The sequence below is a fragment of the Denticeps clupeoides genome, chromosome 19, assembly GCF_900700375.1.
Source record: "Denticeps clupeoides chromosome 19, fDenClu1.1, whole genome shotgun sequence".
Classification (NCBI taxonomy): domain Eukaryota; kingdom Metazoa; phylum Chordata; class Actinopteri; order Clupeiformes; family Denticipitidae; genus Denticeps; species Denticeps clupeoides.
In genome coordinates, this window is record NC_041725.1 from 7063562 (window position 1) to 7090117 (window position 26556).

Consider the following 26556-nt stretch of genomic DNA (forward strand, 5'->3'; position numbering starts at 1 on the left):
CTGGGTAGAAACTCAGAAACTTTAGTTGCAAAGGCGAATTCCATGTAAATCAGAGACCGATCAGTGGGCAGCTCTGAATTAAGTAAAGGTCGTTTATGTCATGCATGAGATTTTGATACTTCTAGGCTGGCTGTGTTCATCTTAGCATGTTTGCAACTTTCATAGCATCAAGAATTCTTTCCCCTGGATATTAAAGTTGAAGGAAATTGTAAAACACAGAGACAGTCATGAAACTAGCAGTGGTTCCCTCACCCGGTTTCAATCTACTGTGGCTCGGCCTTGCATTAAAGAAAGTTTAAGATTTGCTTTGCTGAAATTCTGATTTGACAAATGCTTAAGACCTAGTGATTACAGTGCATCTAGCAACGTTGTCATGGTGCGAAATTAATGGTCAATTAAAACGTCTAATTTAACTTTCAGAGTGTTGATTAGCAGTTAATTCACATCTTTTAAACTACACAACTCTCAATAAGTTAGGGATATTATGAGAGACATGGTGGATGTCATACATACGGTGTTCCACTTCAGACATTGTTGGGAGAGGGAAGTAATTGTATTGAGACGATAGATACGCCTCATTTTGTGTTTTCCATGTAAAGGTCTCATTGTGTACAGTTGTGCGTTTATATATGGGCCAACAGCAGTAGACAACCTTTCTCAACGTGGCATCAATTTCAACATTCAAACAGCCATGAACACACTTGACAGATGAGCAGCGTCACCTGGCCATGGCGCGCCTTCGAGTCAGTCAGATGTTGCTTGTGTCATCAGCAAATCTGCATCGAGACACAGAACTACTGACAGTTCATGACAGACTGGGGATTCCAGACAAACCATTCGCAAACTAACCCCATAGAGCACGTCTGGGACCAGCTGAAGCAGAGACCGAGTGATCGCACCCCACCCCCACGTGACCTGGCAGAACAGCGTGTAGAACTTGGAAGAGTGGAACGCATTGCCCCAGAACAACATCATGAGGCCTAGTGAGGAGCATGAGACGTCTCCGTCAAGCTGTCATTGCAGCAAATAGGAAAAGCGCTCATGTAAATTACGATATCCCTAACTTATTGTGAGTAGTGTACATTGGTTTTGTTCCCATAAACTGTACATCAGACACAAATAGCATTAATATACTGCGAGTTTAATCTGAAACCATTAAAAGGCATTTGAAATGAAATACAAAATAAGAATGTAAGACGCGGTAACTTGGGCCGTACGTTTTTCAGCAGGAATGCACTGACATGTCCACCCATACGTTGGTCTCGGGAATCATATCTTCCACACGTTCTTATAAACTGACCTCCCTTGGTCAGGGAGCCATTTTAGAGAGTTTACCGCAGTAGCGATTGCTTATCGAATCCATTCTCACTCCGCGACCACCATCTACTTGTGCCGCTAATTGTCTGGCTGCCGTTTCAGAAAACCTCCAGTAGATGGCACTACAGAGTGACGAGGCTGAAATACTTTGAAATATTCATTTTTATGCTGAATAATTCATTTTGGGGGCAGTAACGTGTGAATTATAACATGTGACCGGTATCGTTATTCTGAGCATCAGCGCTGGTTTACGTGTCGGACAGTCGGTTCATCAGCCCGAATATTCAGGCCGGTCACTTCACTACTATTAATCAGCGGTCACAATAACCGGAGTGTCTTAAACACAAAGGCGACATGTTGGTAGGTGGTCTCTCCCACGGTAGCAAACAGTGAACTTAATCCAGACAAGAACCCGTCTAACGCGGCGTGCAGGCTTGCCGTCTCCAGAAAAGGCACGGTGAACTCCTCTGTCAGGTTGTGCAGCAGGTGGCTCAGGTGGGACAGGAAGGACAAGTCCAGAGATGCAGTCCCGACCCGTTCCAGGTACAGCCCCGTAAAAAGCAGCAGCAGGACTGTCAAAGTGGCCGGGACCAGCCTCGTCCTTGTCCAGCTCTGAGTACAGCCTGTTGGGGCGGAGCTTTCGTCCAAATGACCTCTCGGCTTGCAGGCAAACTTTGGAACGGGAACCTGCTCCAGGCCCCCGATGGTGACTCGGGGCCAGTGCTCAGCCAGAAAGTCCCCAACGCTGGGGGAAATACAGAAAGGCGTCACCTTGGGCAAAGGGGTTTGGACAAGAGTGTTGACGCGCTGCTGAAGCTGGTGCACCTTCTCGAGGAAATCCAGCGCAGATTCCTCCTCTTCCACGGACGAACTGAGGTTGATCAGCTCCAGCTGCTCGGCCTTCATGCTCTTGAGCTTCTCAATGAGGGGCTCGTAGGCAAGGGAGAGGTCCGCGCCGGCTCGGTCGAGCGCTGACATGACCTCCGCCTTTTTACGCGCCAGGACCCCGTCCAAGCCTTGGAAGAACTGGGTGACGGCATCGCGGTCGCGTCGCACGAGACCTTCACTTCGCTCCTTCTCCTGCTCCAGCTGATCGACCAGGGCGCACACCTCCGTCCAGCGCTTGTCCGTCAGACTCTCCACCAGTTTGGCTGGGGCGTCCCTCTCCTTCACGTAGGCCGTGTGGAGGTCATCGATGGGGTGGCCCTGGTGCTGACCGATGGTAAGGCAGCATCCGCAGATGAGTTGGCGGTCCTGGACACAGTAGACGTTGAGCGGCTGGCGCGGGTGCTCGGGACAGTTGATGGCCCGGGGCCGGCTATCGCACTGGTACTTCTCGATGATGGCGCGCAGGGAGACGTTGACGGGGAGCGCCTCGACGCCGTTGGGCGGCAGCTCCACCACGCTGCGGCAGTTGGGGCATTTCAGCGGCAGCCGGAGGGGCCGCCAGATGGAGAAGTTTGCCGAGAGCTGAAGCACGCTGTCCAGACAGGACTTGCAGAAGGTGTGAGAGCAGGGGAGGACCCGGGGGTCATCGAACAGGGAGTAGCACACGGAACACGTGAGGTCTTCTTCCAGGTTATCCATGTTGGGCCAGTTTTCTGGAGGAACACGAGCAGAACAGAAGTTAAGCCAGCGCAACGCTCCAACATTGTCCTGCCAGAACAGGAACGACTTGTACAAAGGGGATTTATACGTTTGTACTGAGCTTGATGGGCCACAAGCCGAGGAGACTAATGGGTGGCATGATCCAGGTATACCAGATTCTGACAGGTCTACAAACGGTTTAATTCTGGGCGCGCAACTAGGTACTGCAAATTTATAGATATTAATAGATATATTTGATTGTAATAGTTGTAACTTGCTTGTAACTGCACCATAGTTGACTGATGATGTTTCAGGTAGGTGGAGATGGTACTGGACTCAGAATCGTACCCTCTTTTCGGTAAATGGAGATATGTAGTGGTTTAAACAGGAATGCATGGCCAGGGGAGCGGGAAGGCGACATATCGACATTATAGTGCGGCTGCGGAGCGTTTTTAGCCGTAACGGGACCCGCGACGGGGACAAAATGTCGACGCTCCTCGCCAACAGCGGCGTAACAAAGTTGCAACCGTCGTTGTTGGAACATTAATCCTTTACAGAACAAGCGAGCCATTGTCTTTAAAAAACAACCTCGTCTGGTCACGTGTTTCGGCCAGAACCTAAGCTGAACTGTATCGACATTCGTCCGCTCGGCTTGATCGTGAGCCTACCTGACAGCTTCCAAAAAGTAAGATAAAACAAAATAAATATTCTGTTGCGCCGGACGCGAACCAACTATTAACGTGCGCGGGTCATGTTACCTTCCGGCCGAGCGGCTGTTCCTCCTGCGCATGCGCAGCCGGGCCCGGTCTCTCGGCCAATCACGTTCTTTCTTGCGATTTTGAACAGAACGACGTTGGAAGCAGGTAGTTATAGTGTCAAAAACCGAAATGCGTCTCACATTAATAAACCAGTCCAATAAACATAAAATGAAGCATCATACAAACATGGGTACTGTTGGAAGAAAATGTTTACATCACTAAGCTGCAAGTGGCCGTACTGTTCAGGAACGAATTAGTCCCCATGATGACATGTACGTTACATTAAATCTGCTACCTGATGGGTAACACTTCCCAAGAAATATACAAGGAAATAGATCATCTCATTCCTCAATGCTCAAACAGTGGTTAAGAACATCGGTTTAGTTTAAAAATGAAGTAGCATGATCAAATAATTTTTTTATTTATTGCAACTTCCTAGCAAAACCAGTAAAAGTGAAAACACGATAAAAAAAATATCACATGGGAAAAAAGGCAGCAAAATGGATAAAAGAAGGCACACATGTAGGGTTTCAATGTTTATTTTCACCACGGACAACCTACCCTGTAGCACAAGTCCAACAGGTTAAGCATCACTCCTCATTCCAAATTTCATCTTTTTTTGAAACCACGTTTGCTAACAAGGAATGCTGCAAAAAAAAAAAAAAAAAAAAAAATTACCCTATGTCCAACAGAAGATTATGACCACAAAGTGTAAATCCATTTCTACAGTGTTATGAATTTCAACACAAAGAGGAGGGGGAAAAAAAAAAGAAAAAAAAAGTGGGACTCTAAAGGTACAAGAATTGCTGGGATGTATTTAGGTACAGCACAGTTTGTTCATGCATCTTTTGTGCTCTAGAAGGAAGGCAACCACACATCTACCTGTGAGCTAAGAGTGTGGGAAATCGAACATGGTCAGTGGACCCCAAGCCTGGGGAGGATGAGTTTATTATTTGGGGGGAGAAAAAAAAAAAAAAAAAAAAAAATTAGAATAATAATAGCAATAATTTAGGCATGGAGGCAAAAATAATTTAGACATGGATCTTAAATCTATGAAAATATTAGCCATTGCGCTGCATGTATGGACTGAGGATAGTCCAAGTTAAGATTGTAACTGTAATATGCATAAAATCAAAGGTGCTGGGTCATGGTTATTTATTTATTTTTTTTAATTAACGTTGAAGCGTTAACCACACACCTCTCCTATGACTTCAGGCCTCCCAGACTTCAGGACATGTGCAAAATTGTTTCTGAATTTGTGCGACCAGAAAACTAAGTCAGGAGATGGGGAGAGGTGGTTTCGGTAAGATAGTGACATTTAGACTACTGTTTACAAAAAAAAAAAAAAAAGGCAAATGGAAAAAATACACTGTACAAAGCTCTAAAAAATAAAATGAACTATGCTGTAATTTTGTACATGCAACGATTATGTTCCACAAAGTTACATAAAATGGCCATATTTCTCATTTTCCCCTCCACACAATTTGTTTTTAAAGATCAATGTTATGGCAGCGACATCGCAAAAGGGGGAGGAAAAAAAAAAAAAAAAAAAAAACAAACTAAATCATGCAGAAAAGGGAACAACGTTATTTGGTAGCGGTGATGGCATGAATCACAGCCATCAAACCAAAATCTGGTGGGGAAAAAAAAAAAAAAATCATAAAAATGTGTTTTACGGGGAGAAGGTGGGGCATAAGTTTACATAAGCGTTAAAAGTAAGTCAAAAATAAAATGGAAAATAAAAAAAAGATACGCTTTGGGGGCAAAGCGCTAACCCCCGAACCACCAAATATATCTTTTACACAATGCAACACTGCTCCACCGTCCAACAGCACAGTCCAGTGTCAATTTAATACTAACTTATGAATAATAAACAAAAAAAAAAAAAAAAAAAAAAAAAAAAAACTGTTGACATCTAAGTCGATGCTGTAGATTACAGAATTGAGTTATTCTTCCACAAGGATTCATATTTGATCAGCCTTTTTTTTATTTCCCAAAGGCAATTTTTTTCCTTTTCATCTGCTTGTCTTCCTTTCTTGTTTCTTCATATTGTTTTCTTTTTCCGTTTGAAAGTGTCGGTTTCTCTGCATGCGATCCCATCCAGTCTTGCCTCGCACACACACATCATTCGTCCATCCTCTTGCACACGCTGGTCCGCTGGACTCTTGAGCCCTACGTTCGGTTCTGGAGAAGCCCTCGTGTCCTTGGACTATTTTAATTTTTTTTCTCTTGTGTGTTTTTCGTTTCAGGAGATGAACCTGGCTCCTCAGCAGGTGAGTCCAGACACTCATACACAATATGGGTCCATTCACACACAAACACACGTCTTGCAGTGTGGCCGATTGTGGGGCGGGGCGGCACCTCCCCTCTGATCGTAGGTTGGTTTTGTTTGCATTGTATGTGTCTTGCTTTGTAGTTTCTCGCCTCCCAATTGCTAAGTTGTGACGTCTCAGTTCTTCCACGAGCATCATCCGCTCTTCTTTCACCCAAAGCTGTTGGTTGCAGACACTGATAACTTCGGCAGAGGTTCACGAAAATGTCTCAACACATTCAGTGCGGATGGTTGAATTATTTTTTTTGTAACATATTTGCAGCCACTCACTCTCACTCGCACCCACCCACTCGCCATCTCAAACTTCATTTGGACTGTTTCCCTCGGAATGCCAAACGAAAATCCATACAATTTCTCTCGGATTAGATGCAGCCATGGATCCCATGAGCCAAGCACAATGGATCTAATTTCTCACACTCTCGCGCGCGCTCTCTCTTTCTCTCCTAATTATTTTTTAAGTTGAACAGAGCTCTGCATCGCAAACAAAACTCCAGTGACAAAAGATGCAGCCTAGAACTGGAACCCTTCTGCCGGCACGTTGGTGGAGGAGTTGAACCCGTATGTTCCACCCTGAATAGCTTCTGGAACAAGACTGGAGTCTTCATCGATCTGAGGGGCACAAAAAAAAAAAGAAAAAAAAGCTTAATAACCTATTTGGTTATTAGTTTAATAACCAATAGGTCACGGACACAACGAATGCTTCTGTATTCAGGGTTTCTGCAGGTTTAAGGGAGCAAAACATTTTAAGAACTTTTTTAAAGGCCACTTTCATCAAATTCACCACAGTTTTCAACTACATTTGTCCAAGGGCCAGGGTTTTTCTCAGCAGAAAAAGTGAGGGCCGGCTGCTCTTCAAAAGTACAATATTAATTGTATGAATTGACACTAGGGGACACTGTGCTATTTATGGTTTCTAATTTCAGGGCTGCATGATTCCGAAAGGAAAGTCATATTGATCAATACTGTGATATATGATAATTGGCAAAATAATTGTTTTAAAGACAGGTACATTTTAACAAAGACGTGTTTTTATATATATATATATATATATATATATATAAAAAAAAATAGAGAGAGAGAGAGGAACTGCTGGATATAAGTGGGATATTTTAAGGTTTTTTTTGGTGCTGATACAAATTTGTCGGGTTGCCTGGTGTTGTATCTTTAACTACGAGTTCACTGTCGCCCGACTCCATATCCCTTCTCACCTGAGCTGATGTGATGACTTCATACATAGGACTCATTAAGAGAGCAGTGCTGTGGCTCTTATTCAGTTATATCTGTGGCGCATTTGAGCGAACGTAATGTGAAATTCTGTGCACAGAAAATATCAGAGCGAACTAAAATTTATTCTGTGAATTTTATTCATTTCCTCTCTCGCAAAATGCTGCTTTTACCACAGAACAAACCAAAACCAATCACAGACCAGAAGAAGTTAAATATGATTGGCTGTTTTCCATTCTCGTCTGTGATTGGTTGGCTTTGTATAAAGCCAGTCAACTTGAACGACCACAGAAGAGAGACATTGAGCGAGCAGCGCGCAGGAGAAAATCGACAGCAGAAAAAGCAGCATTTTGCGAAACTATGAAAAGTAATAAGCCCTCGGTAATAATAAGCTCTCTGCATTTATTTGGCTCACCACCTGACATTGAAGAACAGGAGTTATATATGTTGTATATGTGGTCACCTTCACCTGACCACGGTGGAAGAGATTTGCAAATCAAATTAAAACAAACATTCTAATACATTTATTTACAACACAAGAAACAAATTTACACGCAGCGAATCATACGGAAAGGATAGGTACAATAAGACCAGAAGTTCGTGTTTGCGGACCGATCATTTACCGTGCGAGTGTGACCAGACTAAATGATAAGAAATTCATTTACAGCTCTACCCTGCGTTCCCCGACTCCAGTCCATAACACGACAGGAAAGGTTAATAGACTAAGATCAATCTGAATTTTAATTGTATAATACTCCAGCCCTCGCCAGGACTCACTCAGGATGATTTGTCCACTAACAGCTACATTTCCAACACATTAGTAACACTGTGACGGACAGAAGAAAACAAATTGTCGACACTTACATCATCAGAGGAGAAGAACTGGTCAATAATTTCATAGGCCAGTTTATAGATATCCTCGTTCTCATGGTTCTGGAGCTGTTCCACCTTTTCCAAACCTGAAACACACATTGATAAACATAATAATCTCAGTCCTGGAATTTCGATTGGTTCTGTGGGGTATCACAAACAACTTCTAAGGAGGATTACAGTGGTTTAATCGATGCCTGCATGCAAGAGCTCAGCACAACAGCGCTCGGTTTAATGCAATGGATTAATAGTTTTTTTCCCCACCAGACCAATATTTAAAAATACGCCCTTATCCAAAGTTACTTAATGTCAGTGGTTACAGGGAAAGTCCCCCGGGGACTGTCTTGCTCAGGGACACAATGATAGTAAGTGGGGTTTGAACCTGTGACTTTGTGGTTGTCTGGTTCATAGGTGAGTGTGTTACCTACTACCAAACCAGAGAAACACATTTTCATTTACCTCCACACTCTTCAATCAGGTTGGCAATGGTCTCTGCCTCATCATCAGCCATTTTGAGGATGTTGCTCAGGCCATCCAGTACAACCTGTACCACCTGAGCATCCTTCACGGTCAGCAAGTTACAGAATGGAGGGATCACCTGCTGCTGTATCAGATACGCCACCTGCCACGAGTACAAATGGAACATTGCATACCATCAGCCTCTATTTGATAGAAAATCCTAAAAGAAAACTTAAAAATAGAAATTCTTACCTGATCCTTCCTTCCACTTATTGTCAGGTTGCTGATTGCCCAGGCTGCCTCCTTTTGAGTTCCAAAATCTCCCTGTTATTCCAAAGAAACAAACAACAAAAAATGATTAGGCATTCTTCATGATCACAGCCACTGATCCATCCACCACAGCCTTTCCACAAATAGCAAGCTGTACCTCACCAAACAGTAATATTGTGTTGAATGTGTTGTGGATGGTGGCTACTGACTACAAAAAAGAATTGTGATTGTGCAAGTAGGTTTGCAAGTCTTAAAGAGGCTCCCTAAAATACATTATATAAATGGGTCTGTTATAAGTAAATCATACCTTACATATTTAAAGTGAATTTTAGAGAATGTTGTTTGCGCCATGACTGCTGATTCAGAGTGTGTGGGTAACACACACACAAACACAGATCTCTAAACATTTTAGCACCGCTCCAAGTTGCCCACCTTGTCCAGCAGAAGAATGATCATGGGTACCAGATTGGCATCTATGACAGCTTGGACCTGCTGCTGGTTCCCTGCTGTGATGTTAGACAGGAACCACACCGCCTCCTTCAGAAAGAAAACGGACCATCAGAAAAACTGCAGGGACAAAACAACTTCCGTAGAATTATATTAAGGACTTAAGACTGTGAGATATGCAATTGCAAACTGAATTGGATCAGACTCCAGGGGCACACGCCAAGGCCGTGGCTCCTGGTCGAAACACGGGCGCTAATTCAGGGGAAAGGGGGTGTTCTGAAGCCATAATCACTGGCCCAATCCCAGAAAGGCTTCTGTTTTGATTGACTGGGCCTCAGATGCACTCCTCTATCTACAATGACACTGTGGTCTTTAGCACCCCCTTTACACCTGCAACACACACACACACACACACACAATCAAACCATATGTGTTCCTATTCTATGGTGTTTGCATTGCTTTAACTAAATAATACACTGATCAGTACATAGGCCTACCATTCAACACAATCACACTTGCACCGGTCTCTGAGTGTCATCACATCCCACATTATCAGTCATGGCATGACCCACAGTCTACAAACATGCCCAACATGCTAAAAACCTCCCACTGTGAATCACAGACATTAAAAAGGCACTCTGTACCTTATTTATCTTCTCCTTAGGGTGTGTGAGCAAGGCTGGAAAATGGCTGAGAGCGTCACAGTTCAGCACCACCTGAGTCTGCTCATCCGTCCCAGTCACAATGTTCCCCACGGCCCTCAATGCGGCAGTCTGTTGGTCAAAGCAGCATGGTACATGTTTCCAGGTATATGGAAAAAAGTAAATCATTCCATAAAAGCATATACAGAAATATACAATGGAAAACATGCGGCTAGCTTTAAAACACGACATGAATAACACGAAGAGTTGAGGCAGAAATATACTTGCTGTTAATTACGTATGTACGTACGTACAGCCGCGGTCCTTACCCCTGCGTTCTTTGAGCCCTTATTTGTTCACGTACTCACGTTATCGGAACGTATACGGATGAAATACCTGAATAATTTTAAAAGGGGCAGTGTTGCGATATCTCAACAGATGACTGTATTAAGATGCACATTCATTTATTTGGTGTGTGGCCTCGACACTGAATACTGGTGATGAGGAGGACGCACAGTGCATACGTTAATACCACCGCCGTGTACGGATACGCATACGTAGCTCACAGCAAGTATTTCTGGCTTTACAGGCTACCGGTGAACATTCTGTACCTGCACTTTGACTTCCTGGTGGCTGAGGAGAGGCACCAGATGAGGAACAATGCCAGAGTCGATGACCATCTGGATCTGCTCATTACCTGCGTCGGTCAGATATGAGAGGGCCCATACAGTATCCACCAGAATCTGTCACAAGACGGGAGGTGGAGGAAAGGATCAGGCTCAGCCCAAATCTGGGTGTGTATCAATACTCAGACATAGAAGTTTGCATTAATTCTTAATTCTAATTGCATAAATATGCTACTGTCCAATATAATTGATTTTGAGAGGGTGCAACAATGTTTTATTGGAACATGGTTAACATAAAACTTGAGCATCCTAAAATGGTCCATTTCTGTGTAAATAAGCACTGCATACATCAGGTTTTGTTTTGTAATAGTCTCTCTGTTCAAATGTGCAGCTTTCCAACTGCTGCCAATGACAACTGAAAAGTAACATGACAGCCTGATTGGCTGCAAGCAAATGCCTGGTAACATACTTACATTGACGTCAGTGTGATGAATCAGGACACACAGAGCAGGCAGAATCTGTATGGGGTGGAAAACATACGTGTGGGTCACAAATGAAAGAATAGATACCACACAGCGTTCTCTAAGTGTACTACACACAGCCCAACTCACCTCCTGAATGGTCTCCATAGGAGGAGGGGGGTCCTTGTGGCGACACAGGTTGACCATAACCCAGGTGACGTTGCGTAGGAAGGTGATGGGGATGGAAGGGCTGATGAAGGACAGAAGGGGCTTGACGACACCCAGGCCAATCACATAGTCTCTGCACTGGGGACCATCACCTAAAGTGACAAGTTTAACAGAATTATTAATTCCCACTTTCTCTACAGTGGGATGTGTTTCACAGGAAAAAGAAGGGTACCTGGTGTGACTAAAGCATCCTCAAACTACACAAACATTTACATTACATTTACAGTATTTACCAGACGCCCTTATCCAGAGCGACTTACAATCATTAGTTACAGGGACAGTCTCCCTGGAGCAACTTAGGGTTAAGTGTCTTGCTCAGGGACACAATGGTAGTAAGTGGGATTTGAACTTGGGTCTTCTGGTTCACAGGCGAGTGTCTTACCCACTAGGCTACTACCACCAAAACGACTACCAAACACCTAATTATAATACATATAGCTGCTAAACAATAAGACATTTGACCAGAAATAGTTCACATTTCCAGCAAACTGGAATGGAGCAGTTTTGTAAGCCAAATATTTAATGGTCCTGAAGGCCAGTTCAAGACCAGATGGGGTTTCTGCTGAATCCATTCGCTACACACCTACATGCAAATAATCCCTGGAAGTTTTAAAACGTGACAGTCTTGAATTCCAAGCACTGAGACTACATATAGCTAATTGCAGTCCAAAAAAAATAAACTTGTTGGCATTGAATGTCCTTTTTTGTCATGTCCTGACAGCTATAACTAGACAGCAGCAGGACAATGTCATAAAAATAATTTTGAAAGAGCGGCATGTTTGCGTTTCAGATGCAGATGATATGCAAATTTGATGATAATTTTTCTGAACATTGAAAAACCAGCAGCAATGGATGATCGCAAACATCTCCGACATCAGTAGAAGAAGTGAAATTACACAAAGTTTTGGCCGAACAAAGTGCCTTTACATGATGAAATAATGACAAAAAAAACAGCCAAAACAAGAACTCAGAACCATGACACAGCAGCCCCAGAACCATAACAGTTAACCACTCAGACAAGTTACCCAATAAAGGTTATGTTACATGTCAGAAACTGACGCAATGGCAGTTCTCAACTAAATTACAAGTCATGGTGTGCGTCAGAATAACTAGTATCAGAATTAATAAATCTATCAGTATGTTTGGTGTGATAGTGGACAATGTCATGTAAAGACCATTTGTGTGAGACGACAAGGCAAGGATTAAATATATATGGTAATTATTTTAAAATAATAAAAAAGTGGGATTATACAGGTTCTCTACTCCGATATACAAGCACTCCTTTGTTATCCCTCTAGGTCTATTTCTGCAAATCCAGAACACACACTTCCTGTGTCCCTACTCACAAGTCAAATTTCTTACCTATGATGTTTCCAAGGGCCCACACTGCCTGCTCACACACATTCTGGTGAGGAGAGTGCAACAGCCGGAGGAACAAGGGAACTGCATCTGAAACCAGAAGTTGTATTAGTTTTTCAAGATTATGCTTTGCATTTCATACATTGTTCTGTGGACGTGGGAGCTAAATCCAACTAAATGTAAAAAAATTAAAATAAAAAATTAAAATAACATACTGGATTGGACCACAGCTTGGGTCTGCTCAGAAGTTCCTGATGCAATGTTGGTCAAAGCCCAGGCTGCCTCAAACTGAAGAGATGGGCTGGGGGGGAAATCATGGTTGTGAACATATATCTTTGTAAAGAACATACTAAAAGAAAACATTGTGAGGGTGCTCACTTGTCATCTCGGTCCAGACAGTGTACTAGTATAGGTAAAATGCCAGACTTTATCAGGTCATCGATAGGAGGATTGCGGTCACTTGATAACAGCTTCCTGAAGACAGATTATAAAACAAATGGTCCACAACATAAATTCTTAATTCTAAATTAAAATTCTGAAGTAGCCAGACTTCTAGTAGTCTGGGGCGATCATGCAACAGCGTCTTCATCATGCAAGTGTCCAGAAACTTGGTGTGCATACAGTGCAAGGATGATGAGAGCAAATTAAGGCACCTTCCATGCCACCGACTCCAGCATACATTTACGCATAGAAACGGGTGGGGAACAGAAACGGCTTACCTGGCAGCTTGCACAGCACTTAGCTGCACCCCCTGGTTATCACTCGTGGCATTCTATAGAGAAGAACATTTTTTTAACGAATTTAAAGTGAAAATAGCTGCTGCAAGTAAAACAGGCGGAGAACACTGATGTTTAAATTATAATAGACATTCATAAAAGAATGATGACTAATAAACATATGTTTTTTTCTTTAGATCCTTACCTGGACTATTGCTTCTAAAGAAGTGTTTTGCTGCAAATAAAAGGGAAAACAATTATTTTCGGCATAAACTTCACCTAAGTGGGCATTAACTGGTATATATCAAATATAATATTATGGTATAATAACTTGCACTGTAATATTTTAATAAAACTACATGCCCTTTATCACAGTAGCGCAGAAATCATTAGATAACACTACATAATATGCTTCTGCTAACGATAAAAATGTTTGAATTCTATTGCAATGAAATGTTTTTTTTAAACTATGAATACGGGGGGTGTTCAATATTGGTTTACAGTGCAACACGTTCAATTAAAGCAAATGCATAAGAAGGCATTTGGCACATTAAATTCTTCAGAGAATTCAGCAGACCTACCGATCTGAAATCACCATCAGCATCCGAATCCTCACAGATGTCTTCATGGGGCACATTCCGCCTTTTCAAAAGGTGCTCATCCCTTTTGTTCTGTCATACAACATTCAAGGCAGCAAACTAAGAAATCCTTACATGAACACAATATGATCGTCCATTTAACCACCAACGTGGTGTTCATCATTTACCTTGCGCAGTTCCACAACCACCTCAGTCCTTTGTCTTCTCATAGTCTATAAATAAGAAAAGCACGAGTTTATTGCAGCGTTAACTGTAATATGGTGGTAGTAACCTAGTGGGTAACACACCCGCCTATGAACCAGAAGACCCAGGTTCAAATCCCACTTACTACCATCGTGTCCCTGAGCAAGACACTTAAGCTTTTCAACAACACTAGAAAGTTTGGGAACGAACACCTTAATCACGGCCTGCGGAACAGAACAAGGACGGCTGGTGGTTTAATTCATGGAGGAGGGGGATGCAGCCTCCAGCCGAGAGGTTCCTTTTATAGCGAACTAACGACTAAACGTATTATGTATTTATTTATTTTTAAAATTCGCCTGATTTAAACCGCACAGCCGCGGTTCGTTACTTCGACTATTAAAGTTCAGCAGCGCGGCACGACGCAGTTCAGGATGTAGGCCCCGGTTAGCCTAGCTAGGCTAGCAGCGGTACAACTGCGGAATAAACTCGCGGTTCGGCCGAGACGCCTGCTCGCCGTGGGTTGGTTATTTAAAACACGCACACGGTTAAACGTTCACTTGCGAGATTTAGAACTTGGGGGGTTAAAAGCGCCGGTTTAGGAAGGCGTTAAACGCGCTAGCAAGCCACCGACAGCGCCAACAAGCTGGGGCTTGCGGCCCCGAACCCGTTTCGCGAGTCGGGCGGATTTCTGGACGTAATTCGGCCTGTATCGGCTGTGGCCACCACACCGGGAGCTTATCGGCGGCGTCCCCGGTGAAATCCGGACGGAGTGTTAACACTTCGCGGGCTGGCGAACACGGCGAGGTCGGCTCGAACCTTCGCCGCGCAGGGTCCGGTGTGGACAGCAAATTAAACGTTTTCCAGGCGTTAACTATACGTTTGCGCGGTGCCGAAAACAGGGAAAACGCCAAATGCCTTGGCCCAAAACACGCATAATTAAAAAAAAAAAAAAAAAAACACCAATGTACGTGGAAGCATTTTTTAGACTCACACGCCTATTAGAAAGATCAATACCCGAAATAGCGGGTCAATTAACCTGGATTCTCTGGACGAGCAGATCCGTAAGTCGGATACACGCGGATGTGAAAGTCTGTTTTGTGGAGACGTGAAATGGCCCCCGGTTCTCTCGGTCGTCCGCCGACGCGAGGTGGAAACCGGCGGAATCCCGAGTTCGTGGCCCTTGCCGGTTCGGATCGGTCGCCGTGTAAAGCGGGTTTCGGGGCATAAACCCGGCGGCGTCGGCGGTTTTCTGGAGCAGCACGGCCTGCGCCCTCGAAACAAGCTAGCCGGCTAACAGCAGCAGGCCTGGGCCGGGCGCGAACTCACGTCGCCCTGCTCATTCGGAAGGAAAAATACAACCTAAAAAAATACAAGAACAGTAGAGGAACTCGCGTCGTTGGAGGTCGTAAAATGTTGATAATGATAGAAGCGTTTCGACAAAAAACGTGGCGATTGTTTGCGCGGTGTTTTATGAGGAAATGAGCTTCACCGGCGTTTTGGACTGAAATGGCAAAAAAAAAAAAAAAGATTAGCCGGAGCATCAGCCGGTTTATTTCGCCCAAACCACCTCCGAACGCGGGAAAGACGGGACGATTGCGGTCGGAGCGGCCGGTCGTGCTCGTCAGCGCCGGCCACGAACCGCCCGCGAGGAACAAAAACCGCCGCGAACATCCGCAGCGCCGATTTTCGCCCGATTCCTCCCGACGCGAGGCACCAAACGCCTAAAAACGGCGCGCCTATCGGGGCAACCGCGGCCGTGCGAGCCCGAGGCCTGGAAATTAGCAACGACGCCACAGCGGAACCCGGGCAGCGGGACGGCGCTAACGGGGAGCGGGGACACCCCGTCCAGGGGCTCACATTTACCTCCAAATCGCGACCTTTATTCTTGAAATTCTTCAGTCTTTGGTTCTCCATTTTCTCGTTGTCGGCCATGCTTGGAAATTAATGCCTCTTTTTTTTTTTTATCTCGTTGTCGCCGAAGCTCCTTTTTTTTTCGGCCCGTTCAGCTACCGGACTTCGACTGTTTTTTGTTTTTTTTTTTTCTTCTTCTTCTTCTCGCCTGCGCGCCGCGGTGCACTCTGGGAACGCCGGTGACACAGCCCCGCTCCTGCGTAGAGAGGGAGGGGATTCCCATGGACCGTTACGCAAGGCGGAAGCGCGTCACGTCGGCGCGCGATAATCTCGTTATATGTTCGGGGAGCGTCGGGCGGCGTAATCAGGAGGTCGCCGGTTCGAATCCCGCAGGCTGCAGCCCACTGTTCAGTATGGGTGATGGTCAATGCACTTTATCTTAATTGATCAGATATTTTTTTATTTACAATTTTATAGTTAATAAACAATAAATTACCTTTTTAAAATGTACAATTAAGGCAACTGTAACATTTCATGTGAAATACAGTACAGGCCAAAAGTTTGGACATGTGTTTTCTTTATTTTCATGACCATTTACATTGGTAGATTCTCACTGAAAGCATCAAAACTATGAATGAACACATGATAGTGAACACACGTGTGTCCAAACTTTTGGCCTGTACTGTACATTGCAAATAGTTTTTCTTTAAAATGTTTTGTTAATACCAGGTTGGCATGGGATGAATACATGGGAATACTCACTGAACAACGTCTTGATTGTGGATAGGTGAAGGTTCTGTCTTCATTTCTGGTTGTGTTGGCATGTGTTTCCCCTCCTTTCAAAAAGCAAAGTACTTTCGTGCTCCGGATCCTCCACCAATATAATCTCCTCTGTCACAGGTTAGAATGAGCTCAGGCCTGTCGCTGTGGACATGAAACATTTTCCCCTATACGAGGGTCATTAACCATCCAGGCGATTTCGAATCAACAGAATTTTCTTTGGCTAGATAGACGCCACAGTTCCAGAATGGCGACAGGCATGAAAGAGCAGGCTGAACTATTAAAGACATTTGAGAGCATATTGATGCAAGGATGATGGTTACATGTCGCAGTGGCTCCTGAGAGAGGGTCGCAACTATTAGAGAGCAAGCTAACATATTGTCCCTCAGTTTTACGAGACAAAATATGGTAAGCATTAGAGTGACTTTGACAGGGACAAAATGGTGATGGCTAGATGGCTGGGTAATGGCCGCTCTAAAACGTGAACTTGTGGGACTGGAGCACACCTCAGTATCAGTTAAAATAAAAATTCCAAAAGGAAAGACAGGGAAGGGTTTAATATACATTAATTTAGTGCCTTTCTGCTTGGGGTCAAATAATCGTGAATTTACATAATTTACTTGTAATAATACTTTACGGTAGATAATATGGTTTGGGGTGAGGGTTCTATTTTGAAATGTTGCATGGAGTCAAAAAACCTCAGCGAGTGGAAGAGCGGCTGTATTATTTATCATTTTCACTACTTATTGTCTGCAGTAATTGATAAACCAACGTGTGTGTGTGTGTGTGTGTAAGTTCACCGACATGCACGACATTTCTAGGAGAAAAGTTCTATGAATGTCTGAACACAGAACTCACTGCCAACTTTACTCAGGTGTCACCCGCAGGATCTGTGTCCCTGTCACGGTTGTCCTGTTGTCCTCTTGGCTGGTCACAGCCATCGTTAACCTCCGGTTTCTTGGGAACCATGTGTTGATTCGTCTGCACTGCGTTGCACAGAGCTCCTTCTTCCAAATCTACCTATTTAACGTGTCTGAACACAAACCAAATCTACCACTGGATGGCAACATTTCCCTGCATCCCCAGTCCAAGACTGTTTCTGTCCATTAAAACTAAAACGGAGACAAAAACACCCACCCAATTGTCTGTGTGTGCTGAAGCAGGCCATTACAGTAATTACGAGTTATACAGTAATTTATTTAAAAATAAGCTGCATCCTAAACTTGGAACACAATTTTTTATTGTTATATAATTTAAACATTATATTAAATGGACAAACACATGAGAAGCACTAGCGTCAAGACTATAAACTAGAGTGCAGTGTGCCCAAAGTGTGCTTTTAAATATTACAAACCTAAAAAAAAAAAAAAATTTAAACCATTCTTCGCACTTTAAATGTTTTTATTTAGCGGACTAGGAATGAGCACATGCCATAGTAGTTACGTTTACGTGCTAATAAGGCAATAAATTACCTTTTAAAATGTAACATTAAGGCAACAGTAACATTTCATACATTGCAAATAGTTTTTCTTTAAACTGTCGGGTTTTGTTAATACCTGGTTGATGTGGGAGGAAAATGAATACAGATAATAAGACATTGGAATACTCACTGAACAACGTCTTGATCATGGACAGGTTCATTTCTGTTTGTTAAAACCTTATATACATACTAAACAACGAGATCAACAGAACCATTAAACGTTTGCCTTACCATTTAAATTTGTATAAACTCTTAAAGTGGACGATCCTTCTTTTATTTTAAAGACATTACAAAAAAAAAAAAGGCAATTCATTTTAGTCGTTGTATGGATATGGATGTGATTATTGCTGCAATGTTCCTTACATTTAAACTGTGCACGCAGGCGGGCCTACATTCTACTTGCCGCAGAGCCCAGACATCCTCTGAACTGTGTGAATGCATCTAGCGCGCGCACACACACACACACACACACACACACACACACACACACACACACACACAGGATGCCTTTCTGTCACACTGACACACGCTTCTCCAAATAAACCATTTTCCTCCCCACCGTTGACTGCATTTGTTCCTGAGGATGGAATGGCATTTAAGCAAGCAAAAAAAGTACACGGCCATACGTTAAAAATTGATCCCAGATCCGAGTGATTAATGCCATGAGACCGCAGGATATTTACAACATAATCAGCTTTGTTACATCACATAACAAAGCACAGACGTGTAAATGCTCACGGTATGGCTGGTATGCTTTATTATTATAGATTATAATTATAGAATTCAGTATTTTAGGTTAAAACCTTATTTCACAATGTTTTACAAGCTGTTCATGTTCTTGTGGGACCAGTGGAGGTGGTGGTAGAGAATATGGTATTGAATATGTGTTATCTTATGTTCTACAGAGGAAATTCGGCCATTTTAGATAATACCCAAGCACCACACAAGGGTTAAACATGCCTTTGTCTATATCTATTTTCCTTCTTTCTCCCTCTGGGCTGTTACATAAGACTCTGTGCTATTTGTCTGTGACCTTCTTGAATTTGACCACCATGACAGTGATGTTGTCAGGGCAGCCACGGTAGAAGGACTGCAGCACGATACTCTTGGCGCCAAAGTGCGGTTCGTCCAGGCGTTCTTTGATGAATCGCACCGCCTCCTCGTTGCTGAACGCATCCCACAGCCCATCCGACGCCAAGATCATGAACTCTGGCTGCAGCTTGTCCAGGTCGAAGGTCAGAATGTCCGGATCAGGAATGACCACGTTCAGGTTCTTGAGTGGATAATCACCCAGTGAGCGGGACATAGCCAGTACTCCCTGCACCCGCCACGAGCCATTAAAGCTGATGAACCCACCTAAAAAAAAAAAAAAAAAAACATTTTACAACATGTCACCCCAAGCTTAAAACCTGGTTTTGGACAGTTTATGTAGCACCCTGTTACAAATCCTACCTGCCCTTTTGATCCTCTTGCGCTCTTTGAGCTGATACGGTTTGTGGTCATGGGACAATTCGATTACATTTCCATCCTTGTCACACAGGACCCCCCTGGAGTCCCCAACGTTGGCCACAGTCAGTTCTTTTTCTGACAGCAAGGCTACCAAGCAGGTCGTACCTAAGAATGAGATCGGCAGAGAAACGGAGAAACGATCTGGATTACAGCGCCTTTTTAAAGGAAAGGAACCAGTCACGCACCTGCACAGAAGACACTGCTCTGCCTAAAGGGTCCATCCATCAAAAGGTACTGCAAGCATGGCATGCAGCCTAATCTTACAAATCCGCCTCGACTGCATGTAACTACTCATTTTCTCGCAAAGACTTGCTGAAATCTCTACACAGCCGCATCTGCGAAGTTGTGTTCAGTTTAATGGAGAACGGCGCTGTCTCGGTGGGTTAATGCCATCATAACTCTTCCTGTTGTGGATGTTTACATTCCTCGTGCAACACCAGGAATTGGAGAAGAGGAAGAGGGTCCGCATGCACAGATAAATCAGACAAAAGCAGGTTAGTAACTGAGACAAATGCCCCTAGTTCTACACCTGCAGCTTTGCGGAGACAATGTTGTCCAGTGGTGAACTTGGCAAGTGCTTGACGCACAAAAGCAAAAAATGCAGTCGGGGAGGTTTATGACGCCATCGGTCCTCCTACAGAGTAAACTCCCTGAGGATTTTCTACGCTGATTTCAATCGCTGAGTGTAGCCTCCCTACATTCCACCACCGGAGGAAGGACAACGTTGGACCAGGCGTCACATTTTCTCAGGCGCTGTTAAGCCTGGGATTCCTGCTGCTTCAGATACATAAAGTGAAGTGATTGTCACATGTGATACACAGCAGCACAGCACACGATGCACACAGTGAAATGTGTCCTCTGCATTTAACCCATCACCCTGAGTGGGCAGTGGGCAGCCATGACAAGCGCCCGGGGAGCAGTGTGTGGGGACGGTGCTTTGCTCAGTGGCACCTCAGTGGCACCTTGGCGGATCGGGAATCGAACCGGTAACCTTCTGATTACGGGGCCGCTTCCTTAACCGCCAGGCAACCACTGCCCATGGAGCATCAGGTATAACATGCTATTATAGTAAATGTTTCAGGGCGTATAATAATGAATAAATAAATAAAGTTCAGGAACTGAAGGAAACCTGTATTATTATATGTCTTAGTATACTGGAAATGTAAACAAGGCCCTTGTGAGCAGTGTGTGGGGACGGGAGCAGTGTGTGGGGACGGTGCTTTGCTCAGTGGCACTTCAGCGGAACAGGATTCGAACCGGCAACCTTCTGATTACGGGGCCGCTTCCTTAACCGCTAGACCACCGCTGCACTTAAAAAGTGCAACATGTGTCACTGAGGATGAGATTTATGGTCATAAATGGAACATGGCCTTCAGTTTTCTAGCATGTTTTAATTAGTATAATGAACCACAGAGTTTCGAACGAGCCACACGTGTTCATTCATAGTTTTGAGGCCTTCAGTGAGAATCTACCAATGTAAATGGTCATGAAAATAAAGAAAACACATCGAATGAGAAGGTGTGTCCAAACGTTTGGCCTGTACTGTATGTCTGTTACTCCGTGGCGCCACAACCCCCGGTTGGCTGTACTCTCACCTGCCTCATCAAAGTTAGCGGAGAGCTTCTCTAGCATCTCTTTGTCCAAAGAGAGGATTTGCTGTTTCAGAATAGACTGGTAGGACTGGAGGCTGTTTTCTTTCTCCTTCTCAAACGTCTGCAGCTGCTTCTTCAAACCCTCCATCAGGTGCGTCTTCGCATACTCAGCAGCAGCCTAAGAATGACAGAAGTAAATCATTTACACCAACCACGGTAAAAACCTACAGTTTCAGAGGCAGGGTGCAGGAAAGGGCAAAAGCAACCGGACAATCTGGCACACGTACAGAAGTAATCCCTGGTGCTGATCCTATGCATTGCTGCACTCCATTTTGAAGGAAAAGGAGTGGGATTCCAGTCCAGATACGGGAATACCACAGAAAATTGGCATTCAGCGTAAAACATTTTTTGATCACAAGACAGATCACCGGGGAGAGGTTGCATCTACAGTATTTAAATTAGTCTTCCATTTTCACAGTAACAGCAAGCTTTTTAGAAGCTCTATTATTTCCATTGCCTTTAGCCATCCTTCTATTCATTATTTTAGACATTTTTTTCCATTTTGTTGCTGCAGAAATGTTTTTTTTTTTTTTTTTTTGCTTTAGAACCAAAAATTAAATGTATTTTTTTTTAACGAGGTCTCCGTTCCGGCTAAGATCCATAAATCTCTTCCCGTGTGTGCTGCTGAGTACAGCTGCTCACTCGATGTGCATTTCTACTGCGCCGAAGTGGTTCCACTTTAGGGTGTGTCAGTGGAATGCGTGGAGGTGTTCCATCCCATAAACCACAGAGGTTTTCACGACTTAGCTTGTGAGGTGGCGAACAAAGTCCTGAATACAAAGGAACCACTCTGGACTCCTGGGATCGTGGGAGCCACTGACGGTGTAAATGGCCGCTCGTACGCCAGAGTGACACAACGGTGACTTTGCATGGGCACGCGCCCCAAGAAACGCTGAGGGCTGGCTGGCAGCGTCGCACCCGGCAGCTGCTGCTATGGCCGCGGTGAAAGAGGTCGCTGTTTTTCCTGAAATAGCGATTCAATAGGCGCAGCGCCGCCACTGAATGCATGAATACTCCCTCTGAGAGCTCCGGGCCTTCGGCGACCTTGAGTTGTGGCCACCAAACAGGCAGGTGTCAAAAACTCGAACCGCGAGGTGGTCCGAGAAGGCCATCGGAAGGCTGCTTCTTTTCAGGAACCCCGCTTGGACGGTCCTTCCAGCTTTCCAAGAACAGAAATTCAATTACAGCAGCAGAAACTGCTTCCACTGAACACCACTGCGATTCCAATAAAGTCCATGCATACTTATTGGTTGGGTTATTTAGCCAGGTTATTCTAGTCAGTTCTACACATAATATGCAAACATAAGGAGAAATAATAACCATCAGAGACTGAGAGGAACAATGATGATGGTTGGACAGATCGTTGTCCTTTTGTCAGGTCATTTTTCAGCATGGATGGACACTTGGGAATGGGGCATGGGTTTAGCATCCGTTAGCGGACAGTTCACCCTGAACTCTACAGTTCACAGTCTGTCTGTTCAACGGAATAAGAATGTTGGGTTCCACTATGCCCCAATATTAAATGTAAAAAGCATAATTAAACCGACAAGGTTTCTTCGGTTCTCCTAAGATTTAGTCTTTATATAATAAGGGGATGTAACGTGCATGAAGGAGATTATTATGCTGTGCACACAGGGTGGTGTTTTGCGTGGGATTCCCCGGAGAAGCCTGGCTGTGGGAGACGCATCCCACCATCCATTTCCTGGCTCATCTCTCACGGGGCTGTCAGGTCATGTGGCAGCCGGCACCACCAGGGCAGAGCAGCAGTGCCTGTGCTGCGGTGTGGGTGAGCAAGCGGAGGTTTTAGAGGCGTGGGTCTGAACATGTCTGTCCTGGACTGATAACACACACACACACACACACACACATATATATATATATTTATACACCACACGCCTTCAATGGCTATACAGCCTAATTTACTTATTTTCGGGGTGTCAGTTCTCCGACACGCAGAGCCACAGCAGGCTGGAAGTGATCGAAGTGAAATAACCAGAAACATAAGCCTGCCTTTCCTGAGATGAGAAAGCATTCGATTTGTCAAAGCAAATTCCTCACAATGAGGCAGAAAATCTGAAGGCTTGTAGTGATTTGCGGCGGAAGTGGACATGTGCGCCAAGCGAACTGACCCGACCCGACCCCAAACGTCTATACAGTCAGCACGGAGTTCCATTCAAACACTTTTTCGTTCCATTTGGAAAGACCTTAGGCTCAAGAAGGAGGACCCGGTTTCAGGTTTTCACCGCCAGTGTGGGAAAACCCACAAAAACAAATGCAAACTCCCGGACTGCAAATGCGAGCGGTGTGATAAAATCATCCATTCTTCAGAGAAACAAATAAAAGAAAAATGTAATGCCCCACCTTCTGAAGTAAAGCGAATCCTGCATGAATACGCATGAATGGCACTGCGGTCGCATCTTTCTTTATGGGGACTTTCAGGCAACTATGAGAAGAAAAGAACTCACATCACAGAGGCCGACCGAAACTCTAAGCAGATGCCGGAGCAGGAATGTGTGGAGTTATTTTGGCAAGTGTCACGGAGGTTGCAGATGCTCGACTTGGAAAATGTTGCTCCAGAAGCAAAAGCCATTCCTACAACTTCTCGTACAACACAGGGGAGATGGACATTATGCCAACGTACGAGGGCCCAAAAATTCCAATAAACTTTTGCGAATCATTTCAACTGAATATGATGAAGGGTGTGAACTGGAGCTACACGCGAGATAAGAGACAAGGACATTCAGCGCCGGGCAACAGTCAGACTGCCCCATCTGGTCTGCAGATAAAAATGGCTGTTGCCTTCGCCAGATGGAACCTGTTACATTCGCATGAACACCAAACCCTGTTCGTCCATCATTCCAACGGTTCCCTGTGAAACAGTCCGGTACGGACAACCTCCATCCCATTACGGAGCGAATGCAAATGGCTTGCTCTAACCTGAGGTCTGCCTTGAGCAGATAAAAAGGAAAAGCGTAAATATTAACACCTTAATCACTGCCATTGGTTCACAAATATGTAACGTGGTCAAATAAATTAATGCAATTAACACCAATGTATTTTGTTTACATCTTGTGTTGGGTCGGACCTATGATGCAGATGCAAAATTAATCTGAAATAGAATTTGAGGGCAATGGGTGCAGGATTGTTATTACTTGTTACCATAATTGACTATGCCGCAACCATCTATCAACATTGACAAAAACCAACAATTAAAATATCTGCCCAGTGAACTTGTCAATAACCGTTGCTGGATGGGTTGAGACGTAGGGTGTGGACAAGGTACATGTGACGACACCAAGGAAGGTGCTTAAACAAAAACCAGTTTATTGAAATGCAGGACAAACATATTGGAATCTATATGGGAAAGGAAAGGCTCAGTCTCACGGGGGACATTCCATTCACGCACACACACTCACACAACCCACCTACACGTACCAGGCTGGACTCTACACTACACTCGGGACTTCTCCAACCCTTCAACTGTAGGACTTTTTTTTTTTGTCTTTTTGGACAAACCATCACCAACCCTGCACTGACACCACTTGCAGGCTCCCTCTACCCTCTCTATATCACTCCTTCCCAAGGTTTCTTCCTTTCTTTCTTTTTTCTCTCTCCTAGAGTTTTTTTTGTGTGCAGAATGGTCAAGTGTGGGGGGGGTCTGTCAAAGCCCTTTGAGACATACTGTATGTGACTTTGGGCTATATAAGAAATAAATGTTGTTGTGGACCTGCCAGCCCACTGACCGCGCACACGTGCAGGCACTCCTTTAAAGGAGGGAAAACAGGTGTAGGGAATCAGAAATGGGCGTGGCCTGAACCCACACACACCCCTCTTTCTGCTGCACCGCATGCACTCCACTGGCCGCCATTAGCAATCGGATTTCCTAATGACTTTCATTTCGTTCTGCCGCATCTGCTGAGCTCCTCGCGGTATATCTTGTTAGGGAAGCCGGTCTGCTAACATCTTAATTCAGTCCATGTCAGCAAACTAAGAATTACTTCTCTGGAGTTAAAAAAAATCAATCCAAAACCTGTGAGATTCTCCTGATTCAGAGATCCTTGCATCCCATACTGTAATTACACTTAAATTAATATTTACCATTATCCAGAGCGACTTACAATCAGTAATTACAGGGACAGTCCCCCCCTGGAGACACTCAGGGTTATGTGTCTTGCTCTGGGACACAATGGCAGTAAGTGGGGTTTGAACCCGGGTCTTCTGGTTCACAGGCGAGTGCGTTACCCACCAGGCCACTACACGCCCAGGTGAAATATAAGTCTGGTGTTTCATTAAAATGCCCTCTGTGTTATTAAATATGTACATATCAAACTCTTCACGTTTAGGGGACGTTCTACGTGTTCTATAACGCTAATCGATTTCTGTCCAGAACCAGAAATCAGAGTCAAGGACACACAGAGGTGTGCAGTCAGTAACGTGACCGAAGATGAGAAATGTCTCCTTCCTCCCTTTCATCTTCTGCCTCCAACAGTTCACTTCTCTCCTGGCTTATAGGCGCATTTTTTTATATATATATAAAAAATATTTAGATAATATGGTCCTAATATTATTTTGTTGGACATGGACTTTGGACATTGAGACCGTTGTGTAAGTGTCCAGCGTCCTCCGCAGACCCTCCATCAGCCTCCCACTTACTTCACCGCCGTGGCCGTCGAAAACGCCGAATATGGACGGGTGGCTCTTATTGGCGACGTCCGCGACGACTTGGAAGCGGTCCTCCATGTGGTCCCGGCGGCCTTGGATGGAGTACACCGCGGCGTTCTTGCCCCTGGACTCCCAGGTCTTGGAGAACTCCGCGTTGAGCACGTCGAGCCCGGCGAGCTTGTCGTTCTGCATGATCTCCGCCACCTTCCCCTTCACTATCTTCACGGCATCCCGGCTGGACTTGACTATGGTCTTCACCTCGTCCGTGTGGAAGAAATAACTCCACAGAGCCAGGCTGATGCACAGCAGGAACAGGGTCTCCGGTCTGAGCAGAAAATAGCGCATAATCCGACCCAGGAGGGACAAGAGAGTCATCATACCTCCGACTGTTCAAGCACGGGGGTCCATGCCGGAGGCGAACGCGCGACACCCGGACGGGGGAACGAGACGCGGGCAGCTGCGGGTCGCGGCGCCGCAGTGGGGATCTGACTGTCGACCGCGGAGCCTCCGGTTCCGTCAGCGCCGCCGCCGGGCATTCCGGCTCT

At 44.7% G+C, this 26556-nt stretch overlaps 3 protein-coding genes across 6 annotated transcripts; all 3 read right to left on the reverse strand.

The window, feature by feature from the left end:
* Positions 1-1120: 1120 nt before the first annotated feature.
* Positions 1121-5184, reverse strand: trim59 (tripartite motif containing 59). Of its 4 annotated transcripts, none has more exons than XM_028962581.1 (2): positions 4224-5184; positions 1121-2918 (listed from the first exon to the last, which is right to left on the reverse strand). In XM_028962581.1, the coding sequence occupies exon 2, from the start codon at positions 2902-2904 to the stop codon at positions 1636-1638; it is 1269 nt and encodes a 422-aa protein (XP_028818414.1). In that variant the 5' UTR covers positions 2905-2918; positions 4224-5184; the 3' UTR covers positions 1121-1635. The 4 variants fall into 4 exon arrangements, with proteins under 4 accessions (XP_028818414.1, XP_028818412.1, XP_028818413.1 ...); XM_028962579.1 differs by lacking the exon at positions 4224-5184 and adding an exon at positions 3573-3765; XM_028962580.1 differs by lacking the exon at positions 4224-5184 and adding an exon at positions 3663-3751.
* A 458-nt stretch (positions 5185-5642) lies between these two features.
* On the reverse strand, positions 5643-16130 carry kpna4 (karyopherin alpha 4 (importin alpha 3)). Its single transcript, XM_028961890.1, has 17 exons — positions 15941-16130; positions 14062-14106; positions 13877-13966; positions 13501-13530; positions 13299-13351; positions 12958-13053; positions 12795-12880; positions 12583-12669; positions 11143-11312; positions 11005-11049; positions 10517-10648; positions 9909-10037; positions 9250-9354; positions 8800-8871; positions 8548-8710; positions 8083-8177; positions 5643-6603 (listed from the first exon to the last, which is right to left on the reverse strand). Exons 1-17 carry the CDS (start codon positions 16007-16009, stop codon positions 6505-6507), a joined length of 1566 nt encoding a protein of 521 aa, XP_028817723.1. The 5' UTR covers positions 16010-16130; the 3' UTR covers positions 5643-6504.
* Positions 16131-18071: 1941 nt separating this feature from the next.
* Positions 18072-26556, reverse strand: ppm1lb (protein phosphatase, Mg2+/Mn2+ dependent, 1Lb). Its single transcript, XM_028961891.1, has 4 exons — positions 26003-26556; positions 21293-21467; positions 19641-19802; positions 18072-19544 (listed from the first exon to the last, which is right to left on the reverse strand). The coding sequence occupies exons 1-4, from the start codon at positions 26387-26389 to the stop codon at positions 19207-19209; spliced, it is 1062 nt and encodes a 353-aa protein (XP_028817724.1). The 5' UTR covers positions 26390-26556; the 3' UTR covers positions 18072-19206.

Bases quoted from the DNA above. Each gene is read 5' to 3' on its own strand.
- trim59 (XM_028962581.1), bottom strand. From the start codon at position 2,904: ATGGATAACCTGGAAGAAGACCTCACGTGTTCCGTGTGCTACTCCCTG.
- kpna4 (XM_028961890.1), bottom strand. From the start codon at position 16,009: ATGGCCGACAACGAGAAAATGGAGAACCAAAGACTGAAGAATTTCAAG. The intron at 13,531-13,876 runs GTAGGTCTGCTG...TTTTATTTGCAG, and splicing joins CTGATGGTGATTTCAGATCG to CAAAACACTTCTTTAGAAGC. The intron at 13,352-13,500 runs GTAAGGATCTAA...TCTTCTCTATAG, and splicing joins CTTTAGAAGCAATAGTCCAG to AATGCCACGAGTGATAACCA.
- ppm1lb (XM_028961891.1), bottom strand. From the start codon at position 26,389: ATGATGACTCTCTTGTCCCTCCTGGGTCGGATTATGCGCTATTTTCTG. The intron at 19,803-21,292 runs GTGAGAGTACAG...TCTCATTCTTAG, and splicing joins CGCTAACTTTGATGAGGCAG to GTACGACCTGCTTGGTAGCC. The intron at 19,545-19,640 runs GTAGGATTTGTA...TTTTTTTTTTAG, and splicing joins CAAGAGGATCAAAAGGGCAG to GTGGGTTCATCAGCTTTAAT.